We start from the raw sequence: 24547 nt of genomic DNA, 5'->3' as shown, positions 1-24547 counted from the left end.
GGCCCAGCAAATCAGAAGTCGAGCTGAAGCAAACGCTTATTTTGTCACCAGTAATTGAGTTACTAAGTATTGCTACATGGAAAAGTATCAAAAGATTGTAACTGAAAAAGAACGATGCTCGAATGGATAATGGCGCTGAGGGTTGTCGATGTTGCCAACATTCCGATTTTTACTGTTAGTCATCTACTGCAGCTTCCAATTGACCGTTCATCAAATTTTCAAGTGTTAATGAACGATGTGAATTTTCACTTAGTTAGGTGGCCTTTTTTCAAGGATTTTTGTGATGTTTTTTTTGAAATTCGATGTACAATTTATTTTCCAAGTTTCGGCAAGGTTACGCTCATTATTATAGAAATGGAAATGGCGCCTGAATTTTAACTCCGAAAAAGGTGGGTAATTTATAATTCCTTGTGGGATAAAAATTTGCCCACATAACTAGTCACCTTAATTTTGTTTGATTTTGACGAAAAAAGTCAGTCGCAGTGATTTATTTTCTTCCATGAAACTCAAAAATTGAAATTTTTTTCCATTTTTTCGTTTCTTTGTCCATTGATAATTTTGAGCTGTATGATGACTATGGTCAGTGTTTACGCTAGCAACACTTTTTTTTCTAGTCAAACTCGCCAAGGAAAGTGCTCATTTGGGGGCCTTTCGAATTTTCATAGAATCTGTTGGCTGCTGTAATTGTGGCTAAAGTTTAAGAGCGTTAAGTGTCCGTGGCTGAGAAGGAGTTGAAACTCCAAAACTTGAGGTCGCTGGTTTGAATCCGACGCATAGCAAAAGTTATGCTAGCGCGATGCTTATTTCGATTTTTATTATTCACGCTGGCGAGTTTTGGTGGATTAGTACGAACCCTTTTTTTCTTACCTAATTTGCAAATAAAACCGTTCATTGAAAGTATTCACTTGTATGGAAATTTTACCGTAGCATTGGAAATCGCATAGCACCTGTTTTCTGCTTTTTTTTGTGGCTAGTGTTTGTCAAAATTAAGCGTTTTTGGCTTAGTGGTTAGTGTGTGAGAGGTTAGTGTGTGAGACTCATATTTTCTAGGTCTCAGTAGGTCGTAGGTATGAATCCGAGACGTAGCCGATTTTTTTTTAATTGAGGCTTTTTTGTACATTCTCTTTTTGTATAGCTGCTTTTTTGTCGTGTTCTCGCTTGTGTTTGCGAAGCGCAGCTTTGCCTCTGTGTGGCTTTCATAGAACTGCTTCTTTATGGTTTTTTCGTAGAAGCTTGCGAACCGCAGCTTCGCCTCTGTGTTTTAAATTATCTTCTGCGGTTTCGCAAAAATCGTTCAAGGGTCATTTTTAGTAGTTATATCAACGATGAAAAACATTTTAAGAGTGAATGATTTAATTGATTTATCACTTTTTTGGGTTGTGCGGTTTTTTGTTCGGAAAATTCATAGTTGTTCAAGCTCAATTTTTTTTTGCGGTTTGTTGTTCTTTTGACTTCTTTTTGAGTTTGCAAAAAAAACGTGTGAATGTTTTTAAGTTTAACACAGACTTTAGCTTACAGAATTCCCAGCAGAAAAAAAATTACTTATGGACCCAATTTTCCCGAATTCGATTAGTTGCACGAAAAAAGTGTATAAATTGCAAAAGATGCTTGAAACTAAAAGAATTGTAAGGTGATGGGTTTTTTCTTCAAAAATTCGTTTTTCATTAAATCGTCTCTAATTTAATGTTATCTAAATATGTTTTTTCTGTTTTTTTTAGTAATGCAGATTATCTTAAATCAAAGTCTCAAAACTTATTCGTGCTCTTTTTACTTTTGCTGTATCGTTTTTTTTGGTAGGTAGTTTCAATTTTTTGAAGCAGTTAAGTGGCTAGGTTGTGCCAATAAAGGAACAATTTTTCAACGGAAAGGGAAAAAAGGGCACCGGTATTCAGAATCTTTATCGATTCTTAAAAGGTGTAACTTGAGATTTAGCTGCTGAAAAAATATGAAGAAAAGAATGTAAGCTTCAATTTTATTTTTGAGCAAAATGTATTTGGACAGTCAAATTTTCAGATTCTAAAATTTTTATAGCATTATACCCGCAACTTGCGACTGTAGTTCTCAAAATGGACCGTAAGGTTGAATTTAGAGTCTTTTTTGTATCTTTTTTGAAAGAAAGCTCTAAATCGAATACAATGCAATTAAGTTAGAGCTTTCTTCAAGATTAAAAATTGTCAAAATGCAATAGGAAATCGATCGATCAAAAAGGAAGCTGATTTCAACTGCTAGAAAATTTTTTCGTCAATTTTCTGACACCCGCAAGAGTTGCCTATTCTGCTCCACTAAAATTTAGTTTTTATGTTCTTTTGTTAAGAGTAATGAAGGTAGTTCAGACTCTTATTTAGGTTTTGGTTTTTTTAAGAAAGTCTTAAAATGCTCTTATAACTACAAATGTGCTTTCATATATATTAATGCATTTATGAATGCAGTTAGGTATATATGCTTCTTTTGAATTCAATTGAAATTCATCTGTAAGTTACGTAAGTAGCATTCTCCAAATACCAACATGGAAGTAGCTCGAAAAAAAAACGTGAACGATTTCTAGTTTCGAAAATGGCTTTTTATTTTTCAGATTTCCCAGCGGAAAGAAAAATTACCTATTGATGCAGCTCTCTGAAGTTGGGTTAATGTTATGTAAAACGCGCTAGTCAAAAGTTTGTTTTTGAAATTCATAGAGCTAATTGGGCATCTATTTTTTTCTTTGAAATTCGAAAGTTAGATTCTTTGAACAAAGTCAGTGTTTTTTTGTTTACTTGCGTTTATTACTCTTTTCCAACTTTCAGTTGACTTTGTTTTTGTATTACTCTGTGTCAATAAGCAGAGTGAAGGCACTTATCTAGTTCGTGATGATTTTATTGTTTTTTTCGAAAAAATGTTCATTAAAGATGTTCAAGCTCAATTGTGATTTCTCGTTGTTTGCTTTTTGGGTTTTTTAAAGGCAAATTACGCTTGTCAATAACGAAAATGCAAATGGCGCAAAAAATTAGTTTTTAAAGTGGTTTTTAATCTGATTTCGCAGCGGAGTAAAATTTCTCAAACTGGGGTTTTTCATCCAAAATGTCAATTATTAATGATCCTTGAAAGAACGTTAAGTAATATACTTATTTCGTTTAGTTTCGAAAGTTGTTTTTTGCTTCGCATCAAGTTCATTGACACTTTTAGCTGTATGTTGACTATGTTCTTAGTCTTATTGGTACTCTATGAATATTTTGATACAACTCAGTCATTCACGTTTGAATATAACAGGTGAGGAAGGTATGTGACATGTTAATTTTGAAACTAGTTCATCACAATAATTAACACTCAATTATTAACACTGTCATTCATTTCAACGAGAAATCTCGCTGAATTTAAAAAGCGATTCAATTTACTTAATTAGAAAGGCTAATCCTATGCAAATTCCCGTACCCATAATTAGAATTTGAGAAGACTGTCAGTAAAAAAAATCTAATTGAGTCGAATTTGAATTCAGGAATAATTGCTGCCTGGTCAGCTTAAAAAGTCAGACTTGCTTATTAGAATTCTTAATGCATCTTCGAAATAACCCACTCTTTTTTTTAGTAAAAGAGCCCAAAAACATGCGCATACTGGTAGTTGCATGTCGTAGCGTAAGGTTATGGCAGATTGAAAGCGGAGAGTATCCAAAAATATAAGTGGGATCTTATAGTAAACGTAATTTTGGCATTGTGGGTTCTTTCCCATTATAGCTCCCCACTGGCAAATCATAGCTTTCCAGGTAATAAATCAGATAGAGAATACATATATAAACTATGAAATAGAATGTACCTCTTTATTTATTTATACATAACTTGCAACTCTGCGCAGCGCTTAGTTCAGTAGTAACAAAATATGGCTGCCTTTTTGTATTAATGCACTTTTAAATAAATGCACAACGATAGTTTTAAAGCCAATTAAAAATTGACTAAAGGAGGGGCTATCGTTTTTTTTGCTACTAAGCTGGGGGAGGCTAAAATGGGAAAGTTTGACATTTGGGCGTAAGTGGTAAGGAAGTTTGGAATCAACCGTACAAATATCAAATGGAACAAAAGATCCATTTGATATTTTGGGAACTCCTTGCTTTCATGTTGCCAGATATCATTTTTTGGACATGAAATGAAGAGAAAATGTTTCAGCTGCTGGAGGCAGAGACAGTGCGACATATTTTTCTGGAAAACAGACAATTGTGTGAGAATGTGGAAGACAGAATCATTCAGCACTTTGTGCACTGTATAGAATCGCACGGAAGATACGTGCAGTATCTGCAGCTGCTCCTAACATTTGTACACTCCGATGGCAGGTCACTGCGCAAAGTGCAACAAAGTGTAATGGTAGAGGTGAGAGATGAAATACAAGGGAAATAAATCCACGCAATTTACTATAAATATCTCTAAACACATAAATTCTAATGTAAGTGACCTGATAATAACTTAGGCTAACATAATCACATACAGAGATAAGTTGAAACAATTTTCAGTCTTTTTGAAAGATTGATTTCAAAATTACGAGTCTCCTCGATGATTTTGCTGAAGCTTAATATAAGTTTTCAAAACTTGCGGGGTTTAGCAGCCCAGCTAATTGATGTTTTTGATAGGAACAAAATTGATAAGAACAAAAAAGTTGGCCCTTGTTTGCTGGAATATAAACAGAGTTTATTTATTTATTTAAATATTCATCATGAGTAATCAAATTATCATAACACAATATGCAAAAATTCAAAGATAACTCATGATAGGACAACCAGAAAGCCAACGAGAGGCTTGTTGAAGGTTGCCCCGTAAAGGAATCACATCATATGACATCAGATCAAAAGGTTCAATAATTAATTTAGGTCAAGAGGCAAATTTAAAGCGAAAAAAAAACGAGACTTAAATAGTGCAATCACTCTTTTTTTTTAATTTAAGATTTTTATTCTTTAACATGAGAACCAGAGATATGATGCAAGCTTATACTTACAAGGGTATACAACTGACAGCGGGCGGATGCGAATTAATGACTGTTAATTTAATTAGCGAGCAAGTGGGCCCAGTTCTTAAGAGCTGGTAATCCAGTTGTTCGCTTTTTTCTAACTCCCCTTCCTAGAGTCCTAGAGAATTAATTGGCTGACTGAACAACAGCTGAACTAAGTTTATAATCCCTCTATAACGCGGGTTCTATAATGCGGGTTCCATAATGCGGGTTTCATAAGGAATCAAGCCTCGTAGAATAAGAAGAATTGAATGGATAAACTTGGTTAAAGACAATTTTAACATAGTAGTAACCCTCCCCAACATTTCGAAGGGGAGCATTATTAATGATATCAAAATTGTTTAATGATACTAATTAATGACTCTTTTTCCTTCCCCCTCCCCCACCTGCAAAATTTTACTAGTGAAATTTTGTTCACGTTATCCGAATGTTACGAACATTGGCATGCGAACTAATTAGGCTATGACAAATATATTTGGTCTTTGTTTAACCTTGTAAAACCCCTCGCTACACCATAAAATTGATGCTAATGTGAGGTGGGGGTGCAAATAAAGAGCCCAATTAATTTTTCAAAATTTGAAAGAACTTTTCTTCAGCTACATTCGACGTACCATCGAAACGTGAGTTAGAATGTGAAAATTTTCAGCCACGTTTAACTTTGTTGTCTGGTTATTCATTTGTGGATAAGGGAAGTTTGTCCTATGTGTACGTCTAGCTAATACTGTCATCCGCAAAGCTTAAAACTTACACGTAACTCAGATGTCGACCATCTTCATTATCACCAGTTGCAGTGTCTTTTTGGTTTCGTTTTGAGTTAAAAACGACTGAGTTAATTGAGGAATTGAGCTTCGATTTAGATTATTTTTTTTGTTTATAAGTATTGTTTACCTTTCAAAGCAATCGAAAGCCTGTTCAGCGCTTGTCCCATTGGCGTGTCTGGCCTTTTTTGGCGTCTGATTTTTTCGGTCAGATATTGAATAACCGAATAGTATCAAAAATACAGTATAGAAAGCCCGGGTCGATCACACAGGAAATCAGTACTTCTGCAGTACTGTAACATTAAAATATTAGTTCTCTATTAGACTCTGATCAAAACCATTTCAGCTCTGATCAGGGTATTATGTTTTTCGAGGAACTGAAAATCTTTAATGGATTGCAATTACTCGTGGATATAGTTACCGTTGAAGTTTTTATGACTTTAATGAGCTAAATGTTTCATTTTTTATCTATGGATAATTAACATTAGTTTTTTTAATTCTTAAGTGATGGATGTTTTGAATTTTTAAAATCTTGAACATCAAAATTATTGCAAATTCAATATTTTTCTACAGTTTGTGGTCTATTTTAACACAATAGCTGTTTTCTTCTTGCTAATTAGGCGTTTAAAACGAAGGTTTAGGTTCAGGAGATCAAATTTGTAACAATTTGATTTGAAAATGAAGATTGATTATGAATTTTTTTGTCCAAAGACGTTTCTGCGAGGCTTCCATTTGCCTAATTTCGACTGCCCAAGGTTGAATCGGGTGTCTGGTTATAATGTAATATTTTAAAGAATCGATATCGATCTTTTATAAATGTCGTCATGTTTTTATTGTTTTTTTATCAGGAAAAAATAATGTTTTTTGCTGTTGTTTGACTTTTGATTTCATTTAATTTCTGTTGATTTCTTTTGTTAAAAGGAAGGCAAACTCCACTATCGATCAGCAAAAGTGTAAAGGTGAAAAACGTGAATGACTTCTAGTTTCGAAAATGGAATTTAAATTTCTCAATTTCAAGCGGAAGAAAAATTACCTTATTGATCCAGTTTGATACGATAGTTTTAAGAAAAAGATACCACTGATAATTTATTCTTGAAATTCAAAAAGGTTAAACAAAAATTTTTCCTTCGAAAGTCAATCAACAGTTTTTTTGGTTTCCTTGAATTCTGCATTTTTCCAACCATCTGTTGGCTGTGTTTTTTTGCTGTTTTCTTTTTTGAGAAAAATTTGTACTTCCTCAAATTTGGTTTTTAGCGGGCTTATTTGTAATTGAGACCACAACTGAAAATTACGGGAAGGTACGATGGCCTGCAGTCTATTTTTTGCCCAAGCTTAGACACTTAAAGAAAGCGTTGTCTCACGTAGTGTTGTCACGTTAAAGCCCTATTGGAGATGATCGGAATTCACAAAAAATTGTCAATAAAAACTTATCGAATATCTTTTAGAGGATGGAGTAAGCTTTTTGAAGCCTTAATTCTCACGGCTTTACCCTCTACCCCCAAATGCAAAAAGAAAAAAATGTGGCCGGGAAATTCTTTGCTACTTGCACAACAACCTGCTACCCTGTTTTTTAAAGTTCATTCTAAGTTGAACCATTAGTTTCAAAAATTGTTAATTTTAAAATATCCCTGAGTAATATACAAATTTACCTTGTGATCAATCATTCATTACACTTGCGAAAGAAAGTGTCTTGTAATAGGGAATTAGACATTGAATCAACCAACTTGCAGGTTCCTTCGCACTTGGCTTAGATGTAATGCCGTTGCCTTTACCCTAGGGCCCAGTGTTCAAATCCTGGCCGAACCTCGTTTGTTTTCAGTGTGTAATTGAAAAAAGTTTTGGTAAAAAGGGATTCGGTAAAAATTGATTCGTCGGACTTTCGCTTATCTGCTTAAGTTTTGTCAGCTTAGTTGCCACATCAAGGATTTCTCTTGTGGTGTAAGCAAGTTTTATGGTAATTGCACGTGTTGTTTATTGTAGTTTCATGTGGAACTTGAAAAATTTTTAAACTCATTTTTTTGGCTCAACTGGTGTCTGCTCAACGTTTGTCGGATTTGATTCTGCTGCGTATGTTTTGTTCGTTGCTAATTTAAAATTAAAATGTCTGGCATGGCATGTTTGCCTATTATTCTGTTTAATAAAAACACGCATTATGAAAATGTATGGGATTGGGTTTTTTCAAATATTTTTGAGACACTGGAAATTTTTTTCTCTTTTGCAATTATTTTGGTTTATCTAAATTATTTAAGAAAATTGTTATAGCTTTCAAAAAGCCAAAGTTTTGAAAGTTTGACCGTTTTGGAAACATTTTGACTTTTACTCGAGAACTAGCGTGCCAATGCTTGGGTTAAATGTGCAGTCGAGAAAATCGGTTTTGGGAATCTTTTTTGCTGAAGCGACAATGACCTTCTTTTTGCAGAAAGAAAATTATTGATTACAGCAAGTCAATGTCTCGATCTATTGACCGTTTTTTGGACACTTTTTGACTTTTAAAATCTAAGATAAGACTTCAATCGAAACAAAGATAACTGTTATGTCCTTGGGAAGTATTGAAAAGTATTCAACAGATTTTTTCGTCTTCGAGGAGTACAGTTTTGCTTTGCTTGCTTGGGATTGAAGTTTGAACGGTGGTTATTCAATAGTTTACTAGATTTTCAAGCGTGTTTTGGCAAAACTTCTTTTTACTCGTTAAGTCGGCTACAGCTTTGTTTTAGAATGAGTCTTAAGTTCACTGAATGAGCTTCTAGGAAAAAATAAGTCACCGTTTTCAGTTGGAAACGACTTCAATGTTGAAACTATCTTCAAAAGTCCAATCTAATGCATTTCAATGTTATGAGACTGGTATTTTTCAGCTAGCTGCAATTTAGGTAATGCAGGTTATTCTGTGGCTCGATTTTATTCGAGTTGTCACCGATTTTTTCAATATGAGCTTATGCAGGTTTCAATGGTACAATATATGCTTTCGATTTGCTTTGCATTTTAATATTATTTTTTGAGCATTTAGTTATTATATTCACATCGCAAACTTTAGTAGACGTAAGTGGCAGTTCAAATTTGAACCCGCCAGCTAGGTAGAACAGTAGCCAAATATCGAATAGAAATAAACACCAGGCTTCTGACATCGCTATTCAATGAACTGCTAAGTTGAACTCCGTTGAATGAAAAACAATTGCGGGTATTTTTCTAAGAGCTTGATTGAAGAAAAAAAATTAAAAGTAGTTGAAAACACCTGTTATTCAGCCAAATTGTATTTTCAGCCATTAAAATCAAACAGACTTAATATAAACTTTTTCGTCGAAAATTAAGTTGCAGAGAAATGAGGTATTTTTTTTTCGCAACCCGTTCCTGGATTACAATCAGCAAAAAAATTGTGTTCTCTCCGCCTAATTATCGTCACTAAATCCAAGCTATCCAAGTTTGCTATTAATCGCTAATTAGCGGTGTCAGAACCCTCATCAATGTAAATAAATTTTCCACAATTTAGTTTCAATTTTGTTAAGTCTAGTGTGATGTTTTTTTGAAAAAAAAAACAAACGTACTTGCTGAAATTTAAGATTGGTGTTCTGTTTTTTTTCTAGCTCTCAAATGTGGGCGAAGAAGTATTGATGTTCTACCCGGATAAGACGGCTTTTGAGGAACTGGTGAAGTTAATGGAAATGTACACGAAAGTGCGTCAGGCCAACCCTAATGTAGACACCCTCTCCAATTTGGATCACGGCGGGGATGTCTCCCCTGAAGTGGTTGCAGTTAAGGCGGACAATAGTCCTCTTTTGTACCATATTGAACTGGTGAATTTGCTGGCAATGTGTGCCAAAGGGAAAAATCTTCACACGGAGATCAAGTGTACAGCGTATATTACTCTGGATGATATCCAGAGAATGCTCACTCATCCGTCTTCCATTGCATTGGTAAATGGGCGTGAACTATGAAATTTTTGATACCGATGTTTGCCTTTTCAAAGTAAGAGTAATCTATGAAATTTATGATACCGAGCTTTTCATTTTCAAATCCGAACTCCAAGATAAGAAAAGAATCAACAAAACCTTCAACAGACTTTTTGTCGTTTGATAGAAAGAAAGAAATAATTTGTTTCTCAAAAAGAAACCATGTAAAAGTTACTAAAATCAATAATAAATTTCTGTCATATTATAACATGGCCGATGGAGGGGGTATGTCTACTCTTAAGTCGCTAATAATTGTCAAAATAAATGTAATAATCACAATAGAAGTAGGAAATAAGCAAATTTTCAAGGAGGTTCGATATAAGTTCCTTTTCATTCTAGTGTTTATGGGCAAATTCTGCAGATGTAAGGTCAGGCAGTTTTTTTGCGAGTTATGATGCTAATCACAAAAAAGGCATAAATTTTTCCTGACATTGATTTCAATGAATCGCCTATTTTGAATGAGTAGATGAAAAATGCATACGTGAAGTTTCTGCACCACTGCTACATCGACACAGAGGTGGAGAACAAAGACATATATACTCAGCAGTCCATCTGGAAGATATTCGAGAGCTTTATCGCCGACATGGCAAAGGTCAGCTAAGTTCAATCCACATACGACGAACGACGACGTATTGTTTTTAATTCATGATCTTTGAGTATGAAATAGTAATACTTGATTGATCGAAAATTTTAATACAGTAATCGAATTTATCGGGTTATTTGAGGCCTTTACCGAAATCGAAATTAGGGTTATTTTGAGGCGGTTAAACATCTGTGTGAAAACTTCACGGTATTGACGATCACAGTTGTAACATTTTGTTCTAGCCATTTTTCTTCAGTAAATATAATCTCAAACTTTTAATTCGAGCCTACCAATACAATTCTTCCTCTGAAGATCTTTAATTTAGCAGTATCATTCGGATTAATTCGCTGCTAAATTGTCATTTGCTTTTTAAATTTAAGTTCTGCTTAGATCTGTTCTCAATACCCAAAAGACAAGCAGCTGGAGGAATACATCTGCACAACGGTCATGCAAGTGATAGTAGCTTTCTTTAACTCGCCATACTTGGAACAAACAGTCATGCAGACTAGACAGTCCACATTCGCAAGACTCCTTCAGAACGCTTTCAGCATCTTCTCCCAAATCACATTCACTTGCATCGAGCAGAGGCGCAACGTCGAGGAGTGCATCAGGTTCGATCCCTACACATTGCAAATTTTCCATTTCGATTTAAGTTTCAGATGCAATTATGGTGAAAGGCGTCATATTACGATGTAAGATATGAATAACAAATGATTAACAATTTATTTTGCTGTTTAAGATACGTTGCTATTTTCAGGAGCAGTTCTCAAATTGTACTACAGTTTATGTTAATTGGTCATCATAATATTCTAGGAGTTTGTATGTGTTGGCTAAGAATCGAGGGATCGCCATTCCGGTTGACCTGGACTCCAGTTTCGACATGTTGTTCAGCAACACTAGTCTGAAGAGCCTGGTGACAGCCAGGAGTGCGGCTAATCATCACCATGGCAACCACCTGTCGGCGAAGTGTTCTGTTATCCGAGACGCATCACATGCTGCACAGAGGTCACTCAATTACAAGAACATCATTGACGGGCTACAGGTATGTCCGCTTGTGATTCTTGAGTTGATGAAGTATTCGGTGGCTCTATAAATTCATAGAAATATAGATAACGGAAACTTCTCTTGTGGAAAGTGGTGAAAGAATACTACGTACTAATTTTTTGATGCCTTAGGAGGTAGTGATTTTGCTGGAGCGTCATCTGAAGCCGCTAGCTGCGGCTGAGCTGAGTGTGCTGGTGGATGTGCTCCACAGACCAGAACTACTCTTCCCCCAGATGTCAACGGCACGTGCCATGTGCGAGAGAGGAGACTTCATCAAAAGGTAGATTTTGTTACACTTGCAGAATTTGTAACAATTGTATCGGGTGCCTGTGCATCCTGTGGTCGGGGATTGGTGTCGCGATTGAGCCTTGTTTTGTTTAAGTATGCATGAAACTACTGAATTTTCTGCGCGAAAAATTGAATGTTGGTTTTTCTGCTTATGTTTTTTCGCCTTAGTTGCCATATCACAGATTTTAACACAAATTCTTTTGTTACAAGTTTTGTTGATTTATTGCTTAGTTTTTCAATTTTTCAGCCCCGAATTACTATATATGATATTTTCTTTGTTTTTTTTGCTTAAAATTTTTAATCGCCCTGAATCATTTCGGCTATTGACTTAGACACCTCAATTCGTATTGTTTGAAGCGTAAAGCAGTCTTATCGTTGAAAATCAGGTCGGCTGTGTTCTATGAGATGAAAGTTTTAAAACTTATTGCTCAACATTTTTTTGACAGCAATTTCTTATGGCATTTGTTTACGGCTCAATGGGTGTCTACCGACGTATTGTCGGCTTAGTGGCTGCTCGGAAAATGAGAAAGGCTTGTATAATTTCTGTAGTTAGATTTCCGACTGTTTTTCTCAAATCGATAGTCAGTTTTCAAAATAAATTATTCATTCAACTCTTTTTTCATCATAGTTATTTCCGTATCATTTTCTATTCGGTAGTTGACATTGCTGCACTTGCGTGGTTCCCAAAAATTATATTCATTCGTCTTCTTTTGTGCCTTATTTATTTCCGTCTCACTTTCTGTCTCAAATTTGGTTAATACTTGATTTATGACTTGCTGATGTGATTTTGAGCTGTAAATGGACATAGTGACAAAAAAATTTCAGAAAAATCTGAATGTTGGCTATATATTTTTTTTCGAATGTGTTTATGTATCAAGAAATCAAGATCTTGTTAGAATCGATGAACGTAGTCTTTAAATTGATTCAGCTTTAAATTTATTTAATTTTGCGGTTTGACTTTTGATTACTTTTAAAGTTCAGTTCCTTTCCTTTGTTAAAAGGAAGGTAAACTCCACTATCGAATTGCAAAAGTGTAAAGGTCACGAAAAACGTGATCGACTTCTAGTTTTGAAATTGGAATTCATTTTTCAAATTTACCAGCGAATTATAAATTTGATTTATTGATCCAGTTTTCTCAAATTAGGTTAATTTAATCAAAAAGCGCCGATCATAAATTGTTCTAGAAGTTCAATTTCCAAAGTTTTTTTTTGAGAAAGAAGTTAGGATTTTTTCTGTTTACTTGCGTTCAAATACTCTTTTTCAGTTTTCCAACTGTCTATTTGCTACGTTTGTTTGATGTAACTTGATTTGGTGCAATATTTACACTAGGCAGCGTAGTGTATTATATTGACTCCAGCCTTTTTTTTCCAACCTAACTCGCAAATAAAAGTGCTCATTTGGTGGCACTTTTTCTATAATGACGATCTGTAGCTTTGAACATTTCAGAGCATTTCTTCTTTGCTTTATATGTGGCCAGTGTTTGCTGAGTGTTAGTGGTCTGTGGCTGAAAAATGGTTGATAAAAAATCGGTATTTGTTGTTCAATAAGTTTTGCAAGCGGGTACTTAAAATCTTTAGTTTCAGAATTCGCACATTAAGTTAACTGTTTTAATTAAATGTGAATGAATGTAGTGAATACAATTATCTAGGAACGTGATTTTTTTCCGTGTTTTTTTTTCAGGGAAAAATTCGATTTGTTCTCCTTCAAATTTGATATTCAGGTTTCACGTTCAATTAGCTTTCACGTTCAATTCATTTCCGTTGTTAAAAGCAGGCTAACTTTACTATCGAACTGCAAAAGTGTAAAGGTCACGAAAAAGTGAATGACTTCTTTTCGAAAGTAGATTTCAGTTTTTAGATTTCCAGTGAAATAAAAAAGTTATCTAATCATTCAATTTTCTCAAATTGGTGGGTTACTGTTATCGAAAAAATGTTTGTCTGAAATTGTTCTTGAAATGAGAAAAGCTTTAAGTGCACATACTTTTTCTTTGAAATTCGATTTTTTCCAGACTATAACAGGTCTGCCTTTTTTCAGCTTGTTCAGTACGGACTTTTTTTAACTGTTTGGGTAGTGATAACATTCTAGAACACCTTTTGAAAAAAACTAATGTTGCAGGTAATTGGGTTTCAATAGTTTTGAAATAATAGTTTTTCTTTTGATTCGAATTTTTAAAGTTCATTTGTGCGTTTTTTACTAAGCCCAGGTGGTGTTGAGGTTACATTTCAGACGTTTCAGCTCAATATAGCTGAATATTTTGAAAAATTTTTAACATATTTTTTACAATAGTCATTCATTCTTGTATTGAAAATGGTGCGATGCTCCGCTGGGCCTCGGTGTTTATTTATTGCTTTCTTAATACTATTCAATTTATATGTGCTTTGTTTTTTGGAAATCGTGAAAACTGATATCTATGTTTTGAATTGTATTGTTGTTCCTAAGAAATGTCAATATATCAATAATTAGAACAAAATTTGCTGTCACTTAATGTGCTTCTGATAATTATTTCCTTAGTTCCTTCATTTTCTTTTCTTTGATAATTTCTGAAATAAGTTTAGTTGTACAAAAATTGTCGATGATGAAAGTAATGGCTCATGAAATTCAAATTATCTTAATGCGCGTCTTCAGATTGATAACCCACACGAAAGAGCTGTGGGAGAAAAAGAAAGAAGGAGCCCTCTGTCGCAAGATTCTGCAGACTCTGAAGGAAATGATGACTGTCCATTACGACTACGGCGACAAGGTCAGCTATCACTAACTGTTGCGCTTCGTTAACTGTTGTTTACAAAATTAACACCGCAAAAGCAACTTTTTGGTCCGACTAACAACGCACCTCATTGAAAAGCAACATAAAATTGATGAAAAGTTTGAACTGAAAGCGTAAAAGCGAAACGTTTGACCCCTAATTGAAATCACCATCCTTCGGAACAATTGCATTGCATAATTGAAACACACCCGCGCTTTGATTTGAGCCTTGGTTTGGTCGTCTTTTTAGTGTTGTCTCTCATTGAAATGTTTACCTGCGGATCGCATTGAAACAATAATGAAATCAGCCCGAAAAAAGATGTCGTTTTAATTGTTCTATCATAGTTTTCTGTACTTCAAGCTCCTTAGTTGCTGAGTAGCCTAATTTTCTTCTCTGTGTGTAATCGAAATTGCAGTGTTGCCAGTGATGTCTTTAATATTGCTCAGCTGATGAAAAATAACATGGTCCAGACCTGAAAATGGAGTTTTGATAAGGCTAAATCAAAACCAACTGTTTCTTAGCAGCAAAAGCAGCTCAAACAAAGTCGCATTCAGTCAAATCGGTCGGCAACTGGCGCCGGACTAGGCGTTGCCGGAGCCACGGGATTTGGCGTAGCTACGGCCGCTTTTTCCGCTTGGCAAACTTGTAGTGCGCTCTCGAAGCGACATTCAGATGACTTGAAAAGGGTTTGTATTTAATATATACTCATGCACTTAATCATCATGTAAACTTCAAAGGATAGGTGAATGTATGTCGGGTGTTCGAGGCAACGCATCTGGGATAATGCATTTTATGTATCAAAATAGTGTCAGCATAGAACATAAGTAAAAGGCATTTTGTTAAAGGATCTCATATAGTAAGAGATCCGAAGAAATAGGTTTCGATTGTGGAAGAAAACAATAATAAGAGAACAGAAGAATTCGATCTGGATTGTTGAAAAATCATATGACCCTTTATTTAGTTTATGCGATACCCTAAATGCGTTGCTTCAGTCAGCCGTACTTAAACGAGGCGTTATTTGGTGTTTTGGTATTTGGTTCGTGTGCTGCCGTGTAAGACTCAAGCAATTGTGTTTATGTGCTGGCTGATTATAGACTTATATATCATCTGTTTTCCCTTGAATTTTGATTCTCCTTCCCATTAATTTGTTTGTGCGCGAACTGATCTGAACTGTTTTACTCTACATGTACTGTTTACATCAGAGCTGACCCTAAATTTGTCATGACGTCGTGTCCCGGTCACATATGTGGGAAGCAAATTTATATTCGGGCATGTCCACTAAAACTCAGGTGGTGCAACTTCCCGCGATCAAAGTGTTATAACTATCTAAAGTTCGCTCAAACTTTTTTCGAACTGCCAAAAAATAATAATTTCAAAATTCTCAGTGTCGAGAAGATAAAGATTGAGTTGTTTGCTTTTACATAAGTGTTTTTTGATCTTTTTAAGCAGGCAAAATTTGTTTTAACAACAATTGTATAAAGACGAATGAACGTATTTTCCAAATATGTAATCTAACCGTGCAATCTCATTCCACCTCCTGTCAAAACAAAAGTAACAAAAAAATGAAAATTTTCCTAACTTTCCAGAATAAAAATTATTTTTTTTTGCTTTTTTCACAAATTGTTTCATAATGGGAGCTCTAGTCGGAAATTTTTTGCTCAAAGCTTTCACTCTTGTTAAGACTTGAAAATTAAAGAGAGTCTTAATTTATTTTGATCGTGTTATTTTCAAGATGTGTTTGGTGGTAGATTGTGTCTAGATTGTTTAGATTGTGTCTACTTATTTAAATTGTGTTTATGAATTATTTACGCAGTGAGTACTCTAGGTCTTGGCAATTTTTTTGTTTTTGTTATCAGGAAAAAGTCTTTACACTTGTGATCAGCGTAGTGTAATACTACGAACCTTCTTTTTTCCAACCTAACTCGCAAAAAAAAGTGTTGATTGAAAGTGTGCACTTATACGGAAATTTCACTGTAGCATTGGAAATTTCATTGAATCTGTTCTCTGCTTTATTTTTGGATAGTTTTTGTCATTAAGTGAGCGTAGTTAGTGGTGAAATTGATAACTTCCAGGTCGCAGTAGGTCGTAGGCTCGAATTCGAGGCGTATCCTAATTTTTTTTAATTCGAGGCTTATTTCAACTTTTTCTTATTGCACTTTATAGAGCTGCTTCTTGTCGTGTTCTCGTTAGTGTTTGCGAAGCAGAGCTTCGCCTCTCTGCAGAACTTGTTCACGCTCAATTTTGGGTTTTCGCGGCTTGGCTTTTGATTTCTTTTCAAGTGTTCAGTTCATTTTCTTTGTTAAAAGGAAGGTAAACTCTTTCATCAAACAGCAAAAGTGTAAAATTGACAAAAAAAACGTGATGGAAGTCTCATTTTGAAAATGGAAATTAATTATCAGATTTGCTAGCGAAATAAAAATTTTATCTATTGATGATCCAGTTTTCTCGAATTGGGTTAATTTAATCAAAAAAGAACCAATATAAATTGTTCGTGAAATTCCAACTAATCATAAACTCATTCAAAGAGCCTTAAGGGCATACAATTTTTTCTTCTAAGTTCGAAACTAAATTCTAAGTTTTTTTTCAAAAAGCCAGTCAGTTTTTTTTCTGTTTCATTGCGTTCATAAATTTTTCATGCTATGAGGGTTTACTCATTACTTTTTTCAAGCTCATGTTTCAAGGTTCATTCACGCTCTTACAAGATTTTCAAGAAGTTTTTCAGGGCTCATTCACTCTTTCATGTATTCTTGCGGTTTGACTTCTAATTTAATGGTGCGTTCATATTCTCATTCAATTGGTTTATCTAGAATTTACTGGTGATATAATACGATTTCACTTTTTGGAACTATTTTGCATTAGCAGAAATATATGCTTCATTTTTTGCTCAATTTCATTGGCCAGTCATTCATTTCAAGTTGGTTTCCCCGCTTTACCAGAGCGTAATAATAGATTTGTAAAATTGATGATGTTATTAGTGATGTAAAGATCAGCTATGAAGTTAATGTAGCATAGTCTGCAGGTGCGTGGTTCGAGTCTCGTTTTTGTTTAATTGTTTTTTCTCGATTTTCTACATACTTTTGTCTGCTTGATTTCGCTATGTAAATTTCGCTTCTTGTTTGTTTCGCTTCTTGTCTGTTTCGCTTCTTGTCTGTTTCGCTTCTTGTCGGTTTCGCTTCTTGTCTGTTTCGCTTCTTGTCTGTTTCGCTTCTTGCCTGTTTTGCTTCTTGTCTGTTTTGCTTCTTGTCTGTTTCGCTTCTTGTCTGTTTCGTTTCTTATCTGTTTTAGCATTCATTTTGATCGAAAGCTAAAATCGTTATTTCGTCGTTTTGATATCGAAAACATTAGGTTGAGAATTTGTGAAGAAGTTTTTTTTACCTTTGAGATTAACTAGGGTGTTGCAATCGGGTACTATACTTTTTTCCCGTTAGTAACTTTGTTCAGAGGACTCATCTTGACTCCTGTTGATACTTTGGTTCATAATGATTTCAAGTTTTTTTAGTGTCTGCCTAATTAAATTGTCAGCCTAATTCGTGTATGCTTATATGTTGTCGGCTCAGTTGCCAAATTTAAGATCCGGTCGAATCGATTTTTGATTTTTACATTGTAATTTCACCAACTCGATTTGTTAAAATTTCGTTTTTTTTTTTAATTTTCTTTTTGTTTATATATAGACTTAGTCGCCTCTTTGAGGACCGAAAGAACATTTGTGCGTGTGTGTTTTTGTCTTGAAGGGTTTATGCTCAGGTCTGTTCGACTTTGTTACCGCTTGGTAATTATTTGAATTTAAATTCAATCAACCATCCGGCGCATATGGCGTAAAGGTGACACAACTGCTCGAGACGGCAAAGGCTTGTTGTTCGAATCTGGTCGGGAAACCAGGGTCTTTGCTTTTTGGTAACCAGAGTCTTAGCTTTTTCTGACTATCGTCCGTCAGTTTATTTTTGTTGGCTCAGTACCCGTAACCCGACTTTTTTAAGGTTCAGATTTCTTCCAAGTTGCTGTACAATCCATGCTTGAGACCGTAAAGCTCAGGAGTTTGACTCCAGTCGAAACTTGTTATTCACAAACTGAGAGTTTTCGGCTAATTTAGAGCATTGTCTCTTTGCTTATTTTTCTCAACTTGATTCCGCTGAAAAGACTTTTTTTTGAAGATTTGGCTTTCTATCATTCCGCAAGATTTTGCATCTTTTTCAATGGTACGGATAATTTTGTTTTTGGATATTGTGAGCTTTTGTTGCAATGTTTACAATAGCGAGCTTGCGACCGTTAGTGTATTAGTACGAACCCTCCTTTTTTTCTAGCCTTACCCGCAAATAAAAGTTTTCATTAAAAGTGTTCACTCATTTAGTGGTACTTTGCTTTAATCACTATCTGTAACATTCGAAATTTCATAGCATCTGTTCTCTGCTTTGTTTGTGGCTAGCGTTTGTGAGTTATTAAGCGTCCGTGGCTGAGTGGTTAGTGCGTGAGACTCATAATCTCCAGGTCGCAGATCGAATACCGTACGAAGCCGATTTTTTTTTTTACCAATTCGAGGCTTATTTCTACTTTTTTATTGCTCCTTATAGAGCTGCTTTGTTCTCGCAAGTGTCTGAGAAGTGCAGCTTCGCCTCTGTGTTAATGGCAAAAACGATTTTTTTAAACATTTGTTTCGCGTTTGATTTTAATCATTCATTTTTGTATCGCAAGTGGTGCGAAGCATTCTGTGCATTTGGTTTCTGTGCTTTGAAGGAGCATTCTGTATTACCATGCTTGAGACGACAAAGTCCGACATGCTTTGATTTCCATTACATTCAGTTCGATTCTGACAATTACAGTTCGATTTAAGTCGATTATGTATCTAATGGTGCAAGTAATTTTTTTCAATTTTGATTTGTGTGGTCATTTGTTTTTAATTATAGTCATTCATTTTTGCGTCGAAAGTGGCGCGAAGCTCAGCATCGCCTCTTTGTTAAGTTTTTGTCTGCCAGCTTATCGTCAGGCAGGCTGTCTTCTTTCATTATTTTTGAATTCTGATAAATGATAAAGCCATGCGTTCCATGACATTTTACGAAGCTGATTGATGGATTATCTCAAGAGACCATCCAAGAAATCAAAATAGTGAATTTGGTCTAGTCAATTGATTTATTCAGCCTTTCTGTCTGCGTTTTTGCGGGATGTGAATCAGGCGTAGTAGAATTCTGCTAGCAGCGGAATTAGCGGAAATTTGCTGACGGCAGAAAGTTTTATAGAGCAGTAGAGAGTAGAGTTTTGTTTGAAGCAGAAATGAGAAATTTCCCTGGCCGAAAAGGGTCTCAAATGTTGTCGCTGATCCCAATTTTGTTCAGGTTTTTGCAGCAAACAAATTAGAATACAGGAAAATCTTGCGTAAAAAATTCATTATCCCTAAATTCCTTCAAGATACATGCATGAAGTTGCATTTAGTGGAAAAGGCAAATGATAATGGTTTTTAATGAGACAGCAGAATTTCGGCTTCAGCCACAGTATTTTACTGGGACTGAATATTTACGTATCTGATTGTGAAATATGTAGCTCAAGAGATTTGAACATAGGGCAAATCAAAATAGTGTTCTTTGTGTAGCCAGATGATTCTTTTCAGCCATTCTGTCTCTGTTTTTTGCGGGTTCTGAAATTGAAAGTTTGATTGATTGAAAAGTGAATTGTATTGATGGCGGCAGGCGGAGCAAAAAGAATAGCGAGTGATGAAATTGCTAATGAGAACTAATGTATTGCACAGCCATTGGCCATATTGACAAGGCAGTTTTTACTTATTGGGTAGGGTTAGTGTCTTAACATGCTGCTGCGTAGATTCTTATTCGATGCTTATTTACTTTTCATGTTTTTGAAATCGTATTCGTGACTAAAAACCGCTTATAACGAAGTTTGGCACAAGCAAAGATTGTTTCTGCTTTGAAAATAGTTGCTGCTCAGTTACTGCGCTTCCGAAATAGTTATCGTAATCGCTGTTGTGAACTTAAGAGTTTTAAGCTTGAGTGTAATGGTCCGGCCTTTTATGATAAATGATGAATGGTTATCGTCGTCTGACAATTAGCTGTTTTTGTATTTGTCCTTAGAAGATATTTTAGCTTAGATAGTTGTAACTAAAGTTTTTGTAAACTGTAGTATAGTACAGGAACGGGATCTAGAATTTTCGCGAGAGGGTAATTTTCGAAAAGACTTCAATTTTTTAACGTTTATTTTAAAAACATCAAAAAGTCTCTATTTTGTAAGGTTTTATGAAAACATGTGCTACAGGGTCTTTCAGTTAGATTGGTTTTTTGAAACATCTATAACTTTTAAATGGAACATTGGATTTAACTGATTCTTTTTACATTTATTATATAACAGACTAAGATTTTTGAACATGTACATAAGAGTTATAATAACTGCTGGAAATGTCCGCCATTTTCTTGAATACAAAGATGTAACCGCTTCTCAAAATTTGTTGCTGCTTTCACTGCCTGCGCCAGAGTTATTGTTCCACAAGCGTTCTCCACGGTTTGCATAAGATTTGGGACTGTCTGGGGGTTGGCATCAAATATCATTTTACCCAAATGACCCCATAGCCAAAAATTTGGCGCGAGGATTATAAGCAGGAGGAGTGCGATTCCTTGGCCACCCCAAAGCCCGGACTTGAATCCATTGGATTTTTGGCTATGGGGTCATTTGGGTAAAATGATATTTGATGCCAACTACCAGACAGTCCCAAATCTTATGCAAACTGTGGAGAACGCTTGTGGAACAATAACTCCGGCGCAGGCAGTGAAAGCAGCAACACATTTTGAGAAGCGGTTACATCTTTGTATTCAAGAAAATGGCGGACATTTCCAGCAGTTATTATAACTCTTATGTACGTGTTCAAAAATCTTAATCTGTTATATAATAAATGTAAAAACAATCAGTTAAATCCAATGTTCCATTTAAAAGTTATAGACGTTTCAAAAAAACCATTCTAACTGAAAAACCCTAAACAAATATTTTTTGGTCGGCTCATTCTAAAATCCAACTTTTTGGCGAATTCCCCCGCAAAGTTAGTTTTTAATGGCGCCGAATGCGTCTTCAGAAAAAATTGAGGGTTAGGCAGCCAAAAATTGTGGTGATAAAAATAGTCATAAACATAATTTTGACTAAAATTTTACTCCCTTTGGGTAGTGAGGGGTTCGAAACTCTATTCACCCCTGGTAGAGCACTTAGTTTTAGTCGTACAAGTAGCTTGTTTGAAAAAATTAGAAAGGATGTTTGTATCAATTTTGATAGAATTTTTCAGTAGGTGTTTTCAGATTACTCTCATTTAAAAATTGTATTTTGTACATGACTAAAATTTTTCATCATTTCCTTTTGTACCCAATTAATATATTTGAAAACAAAAAAAATCCACTATTTTGTTCTTACTATGCGAAGATGCGACTGACTATTTTTGAAAGTTTTTCATTGTGTGCAGGGTGAAAAACTGAGAGACGCGCTGCTGTTCCGCTACTTCGACAAGGCCAATCTGAGACGCAGGTACGAGAGAGAAGTGGACCCTCTGGTGTCGGCAGCAGCAGCCAACGCCTCCAACGCATCTTCCTCTAATACATACTCTGAAAGTGGCACTACCATTGCGGCACAGTATAACACACATCCCACATTCCCTCCGTGTAAGTATGAATAATGAGTTTTTTTATTTTTTTTATTTGCACCCGACCTGCTCAGGACCAACCGTGGGGGGCGGGGGGGGGGGGGGTTGTCATCTATTTTGCCGCAGCCGGTCCCACCTTGAGGAGGCGGATGGCACTGGGACCCCTCCAACCGTGACCGAATAGGGATTCGAACGCATGACCCTTGTGTTGAGAGACATGAATAATGAGTAATCATCATTTGCTCTGCACGTTCTTTTGGATTCCAAGGTGCCGAGTTTCCAAGTGAATCGTCTGCGTTTTATCACATCATCAAGCATAATTTCAAATTGATATCGGAGTAATTGTGTCGTTTTTATTTATTAATGGTTTTATCTTTTGCTGCTGTCAATGTTTTTTTTACCTTCTGTGATTTTTCTCTGGATACTTTTTACAGGTTTCAACCAATATCGAGTGTTTCCATGGTTATACAAGATCCATCCGAAAAGTGAAATCTAGAAAATACTGAGAATGCCTCAAAAAATCAGGACCATTCCTTCGATTTGATTTATTTCTGAAACTGTCGAAGATATCATGCAAAAAATGGTTCAACCTGAAAAACTATTTGGGCGGTCAATCATTTGTTGAGACTTCAGCTGTTGTTTGACCTAAATTTCTTTCTTTTCTGTCAATGGTCGAGATTCTACTGAAGCTTAGTACAGGGTTCTAGAGAAAAAAGTTTGTGTTGCAGCAGCTGTATCCGGCGGATCTTCTGCCAACTCTGGCTCAATGATGGTCACCAGAGCAGACAGTTCCCTCTACGACGTCCAGTGCCAATTGAATGGGTCGGGTGCATCGGAACTGGTGGTCAATCTGGTCATCAACAGTTCCTCCAGCAGTCTCTTCTTAGAAACAGTCCAACTGGGAATCGCTCTTCTGGAGGGAGGCAATGGCGTGATACAGGTGAGGGTTGAATCATGGTCCACGGCAATAAATTTTTTTCAATGATGTTGCACGCTGTAAATTTCGGAAGATAATTAACGTCATGAGTTTTGATAAATAATTTAAGAGCTACTGTAGCTTTTTCTTGCTCACCGTCATCACTTTTGAGATGATCAAGCTGATGTTTTTTTTAGAATTCGATTCTGGCCATTCTGAAGCAGGAGTCAAACGGGGAGAAGTTCTTCAAGGTGTTCTACGACAAGATGAAGGAGGCAGAGGCCGAGATCAAGTCCCATTTCTCCATGTCCACCGGGGAAGTGTTCAACTCACACAGTCAGAGACAGACAGCCAGAAGTGGGACCACAGACGGGGCCACCAAACTCAAAAAAGGTAACAAGACTCTACAGGCTACTGTGAATCCATAATAAGGTGATGTAGTCAGTGAATACGAAATGATTACATGAAACGTGACAGTATTTCAACTGTGGAATTTAGGTTTCAATTGAGTGCCTCATTATTGTGGGAATGAAAGTAATCGAAAGTTTTTTTTAAAAGCAGATACCTAATTTAAAAAATCATCGGGATTTCATCAGGTCGATGAAAACTTTAAACTGAAGAATTGTTTTTTGAGTTGTTTTGTAGGAAAAGTATTTAAAATTGACTGAGTCTGAGTTTTTTCAGCAATTGTTATGCTAAAATGTGTGACGTGTATGTGAGATAATACAGTTGTGAATAGATGCGCTTTCGTGGCTTCAGTTGACTGAAAGTGATTGAATGAAAGTGATCGATGTCAAATTACAATTTCACAGTTTGTGTTCATCTCAGTATATAGTTTCTAGACATCCCGTAACTACGCATAATACTAAGAAACCTAAAGCTGGCCGAATCAAAATGGAAGTTCGTTTTCAATCATCTTAGCTTTTCACTAACTCACTTGTTACTGTAGCAATTGCGCTTAGGTCCAATGACATTTTATTGATTATGTTTTTTCTTAACCAAAAAACTGACAAAAATTTTGTCTGCCATCGTGGACGAAGTGAACTCTCAATTAGACTTTAAAAACCAATGCCTCCGAGGTTGAAGTTGACCTTCATTGAGAAAACAGATTAAAAGCAATCGATTTTGTTCAATAAGCATTCCTCTGAGGTCATTTTTGTCTAATTTGGAGGGTTTCAGGTTTTTGTTCCGACCATTGAAAATTGGGAGGAACTTTGTATTCGGGTGTGTTTTAGTTTTTTTCCACGTAAAATCAGGTACCACAAATAATCATCGGACAGGGTTATTGATATATTATAGTAAAGCCCCCTTTCAGTCGTGATTCGAACCACATTAAAAAATTCCCAAAATTTGTTTTTAGTGTCAAGAAAAACCGGTTTGAAATTTTTGTCTTATTTCGAGCGAGCGAGCAGGCTTACAACAGCTGAATTACGCCTAATTTAAGACCTTAAAACTTAATCTTCAGCAAGTAAAACTAGTTTTTGTAGTTTTTTAGCATCATTTTGGGAACCAATAACTTCGAAAAAGTCAAAAATCTTCTGCAAAAAGTTTTTCTAGTCATTTTTCTACAAAAATTTTGTCCAATTTGCCTATATTACTATGGCTGTCTAGTATGCCTTACTTATATTTTTTACGTCAGATCCTTTTATCACACCAAGCAGAAAAACAACACTAATTTGGAAAAAAAC

General features: G+C 35.5%; 1 protein-coding gene across 2 annotated transcripts in view; it reads left to right on the top strand.

Moving 5' to 3' along the window:
* LOC134838864 (inositol 1,4,5-trisphosphate receptor type 1-like) overlaps positions 1-24547 on the top strand; it is a 466592-nt gene that overhangs the window by 411973 nt on the left and 30072 nt on the right. For both annotated transcript variants that reach the window (XM_063854157.1, XM_063854158.1), the window contains 11 exons: positions 4134-4334; positions 9302-9631; positions 10134-10259; positions 10641-10861; positions 11064-11292; positions 11426-11574; positions 14208-14322; positions 14847-15011; positions 21767-21962; positions 22672-22883; positions 23057-23252. In XM_063854157.1, the coding sequence (XP_063710227.1) occupies positions 4134-4334; positions 9302-9631; positions 10134-10259; positions 10641-10861; positions 11064-11292; positions 11426-11574; positions 14208-14322; positions 14847-15011; positions 21767-21962; positions 22672-22883; positions 23057-23252 (2140 nt within the window). The remainder of the gene's footprint in view (positions 1-4133; positions 4335-9301; positions 9632-10133; positions 10260-10640; positions 10862-11063; positions 11293-11425; positions 11575-14207; positions 14323-14846; positions 15012-21766; positions 21963-22671; positions 22884-23056; positions 23253-24547) is intronic.

Source organism: Symsagittifera roscoffensis, chromosome 2, assembly GCF_963678635.1.
Source record: "Symsagittifera roscoffensis chromosome 2, txSymRosc1.1, whole genome shotgun sequence".
In the NCBI taxonomy this organism is placed as follows: Eukaryota; Metazoa; Xenacoelomorpha; order Acoela; family Convolutidae; genus Symsagittifera; species Symsagittifera roscoffensis.
The sequence above is the reverse complement of the archived record's forward strand: the minus strand, read 5'-3'. Positions and strand labels throughout refer to the sequence as shown.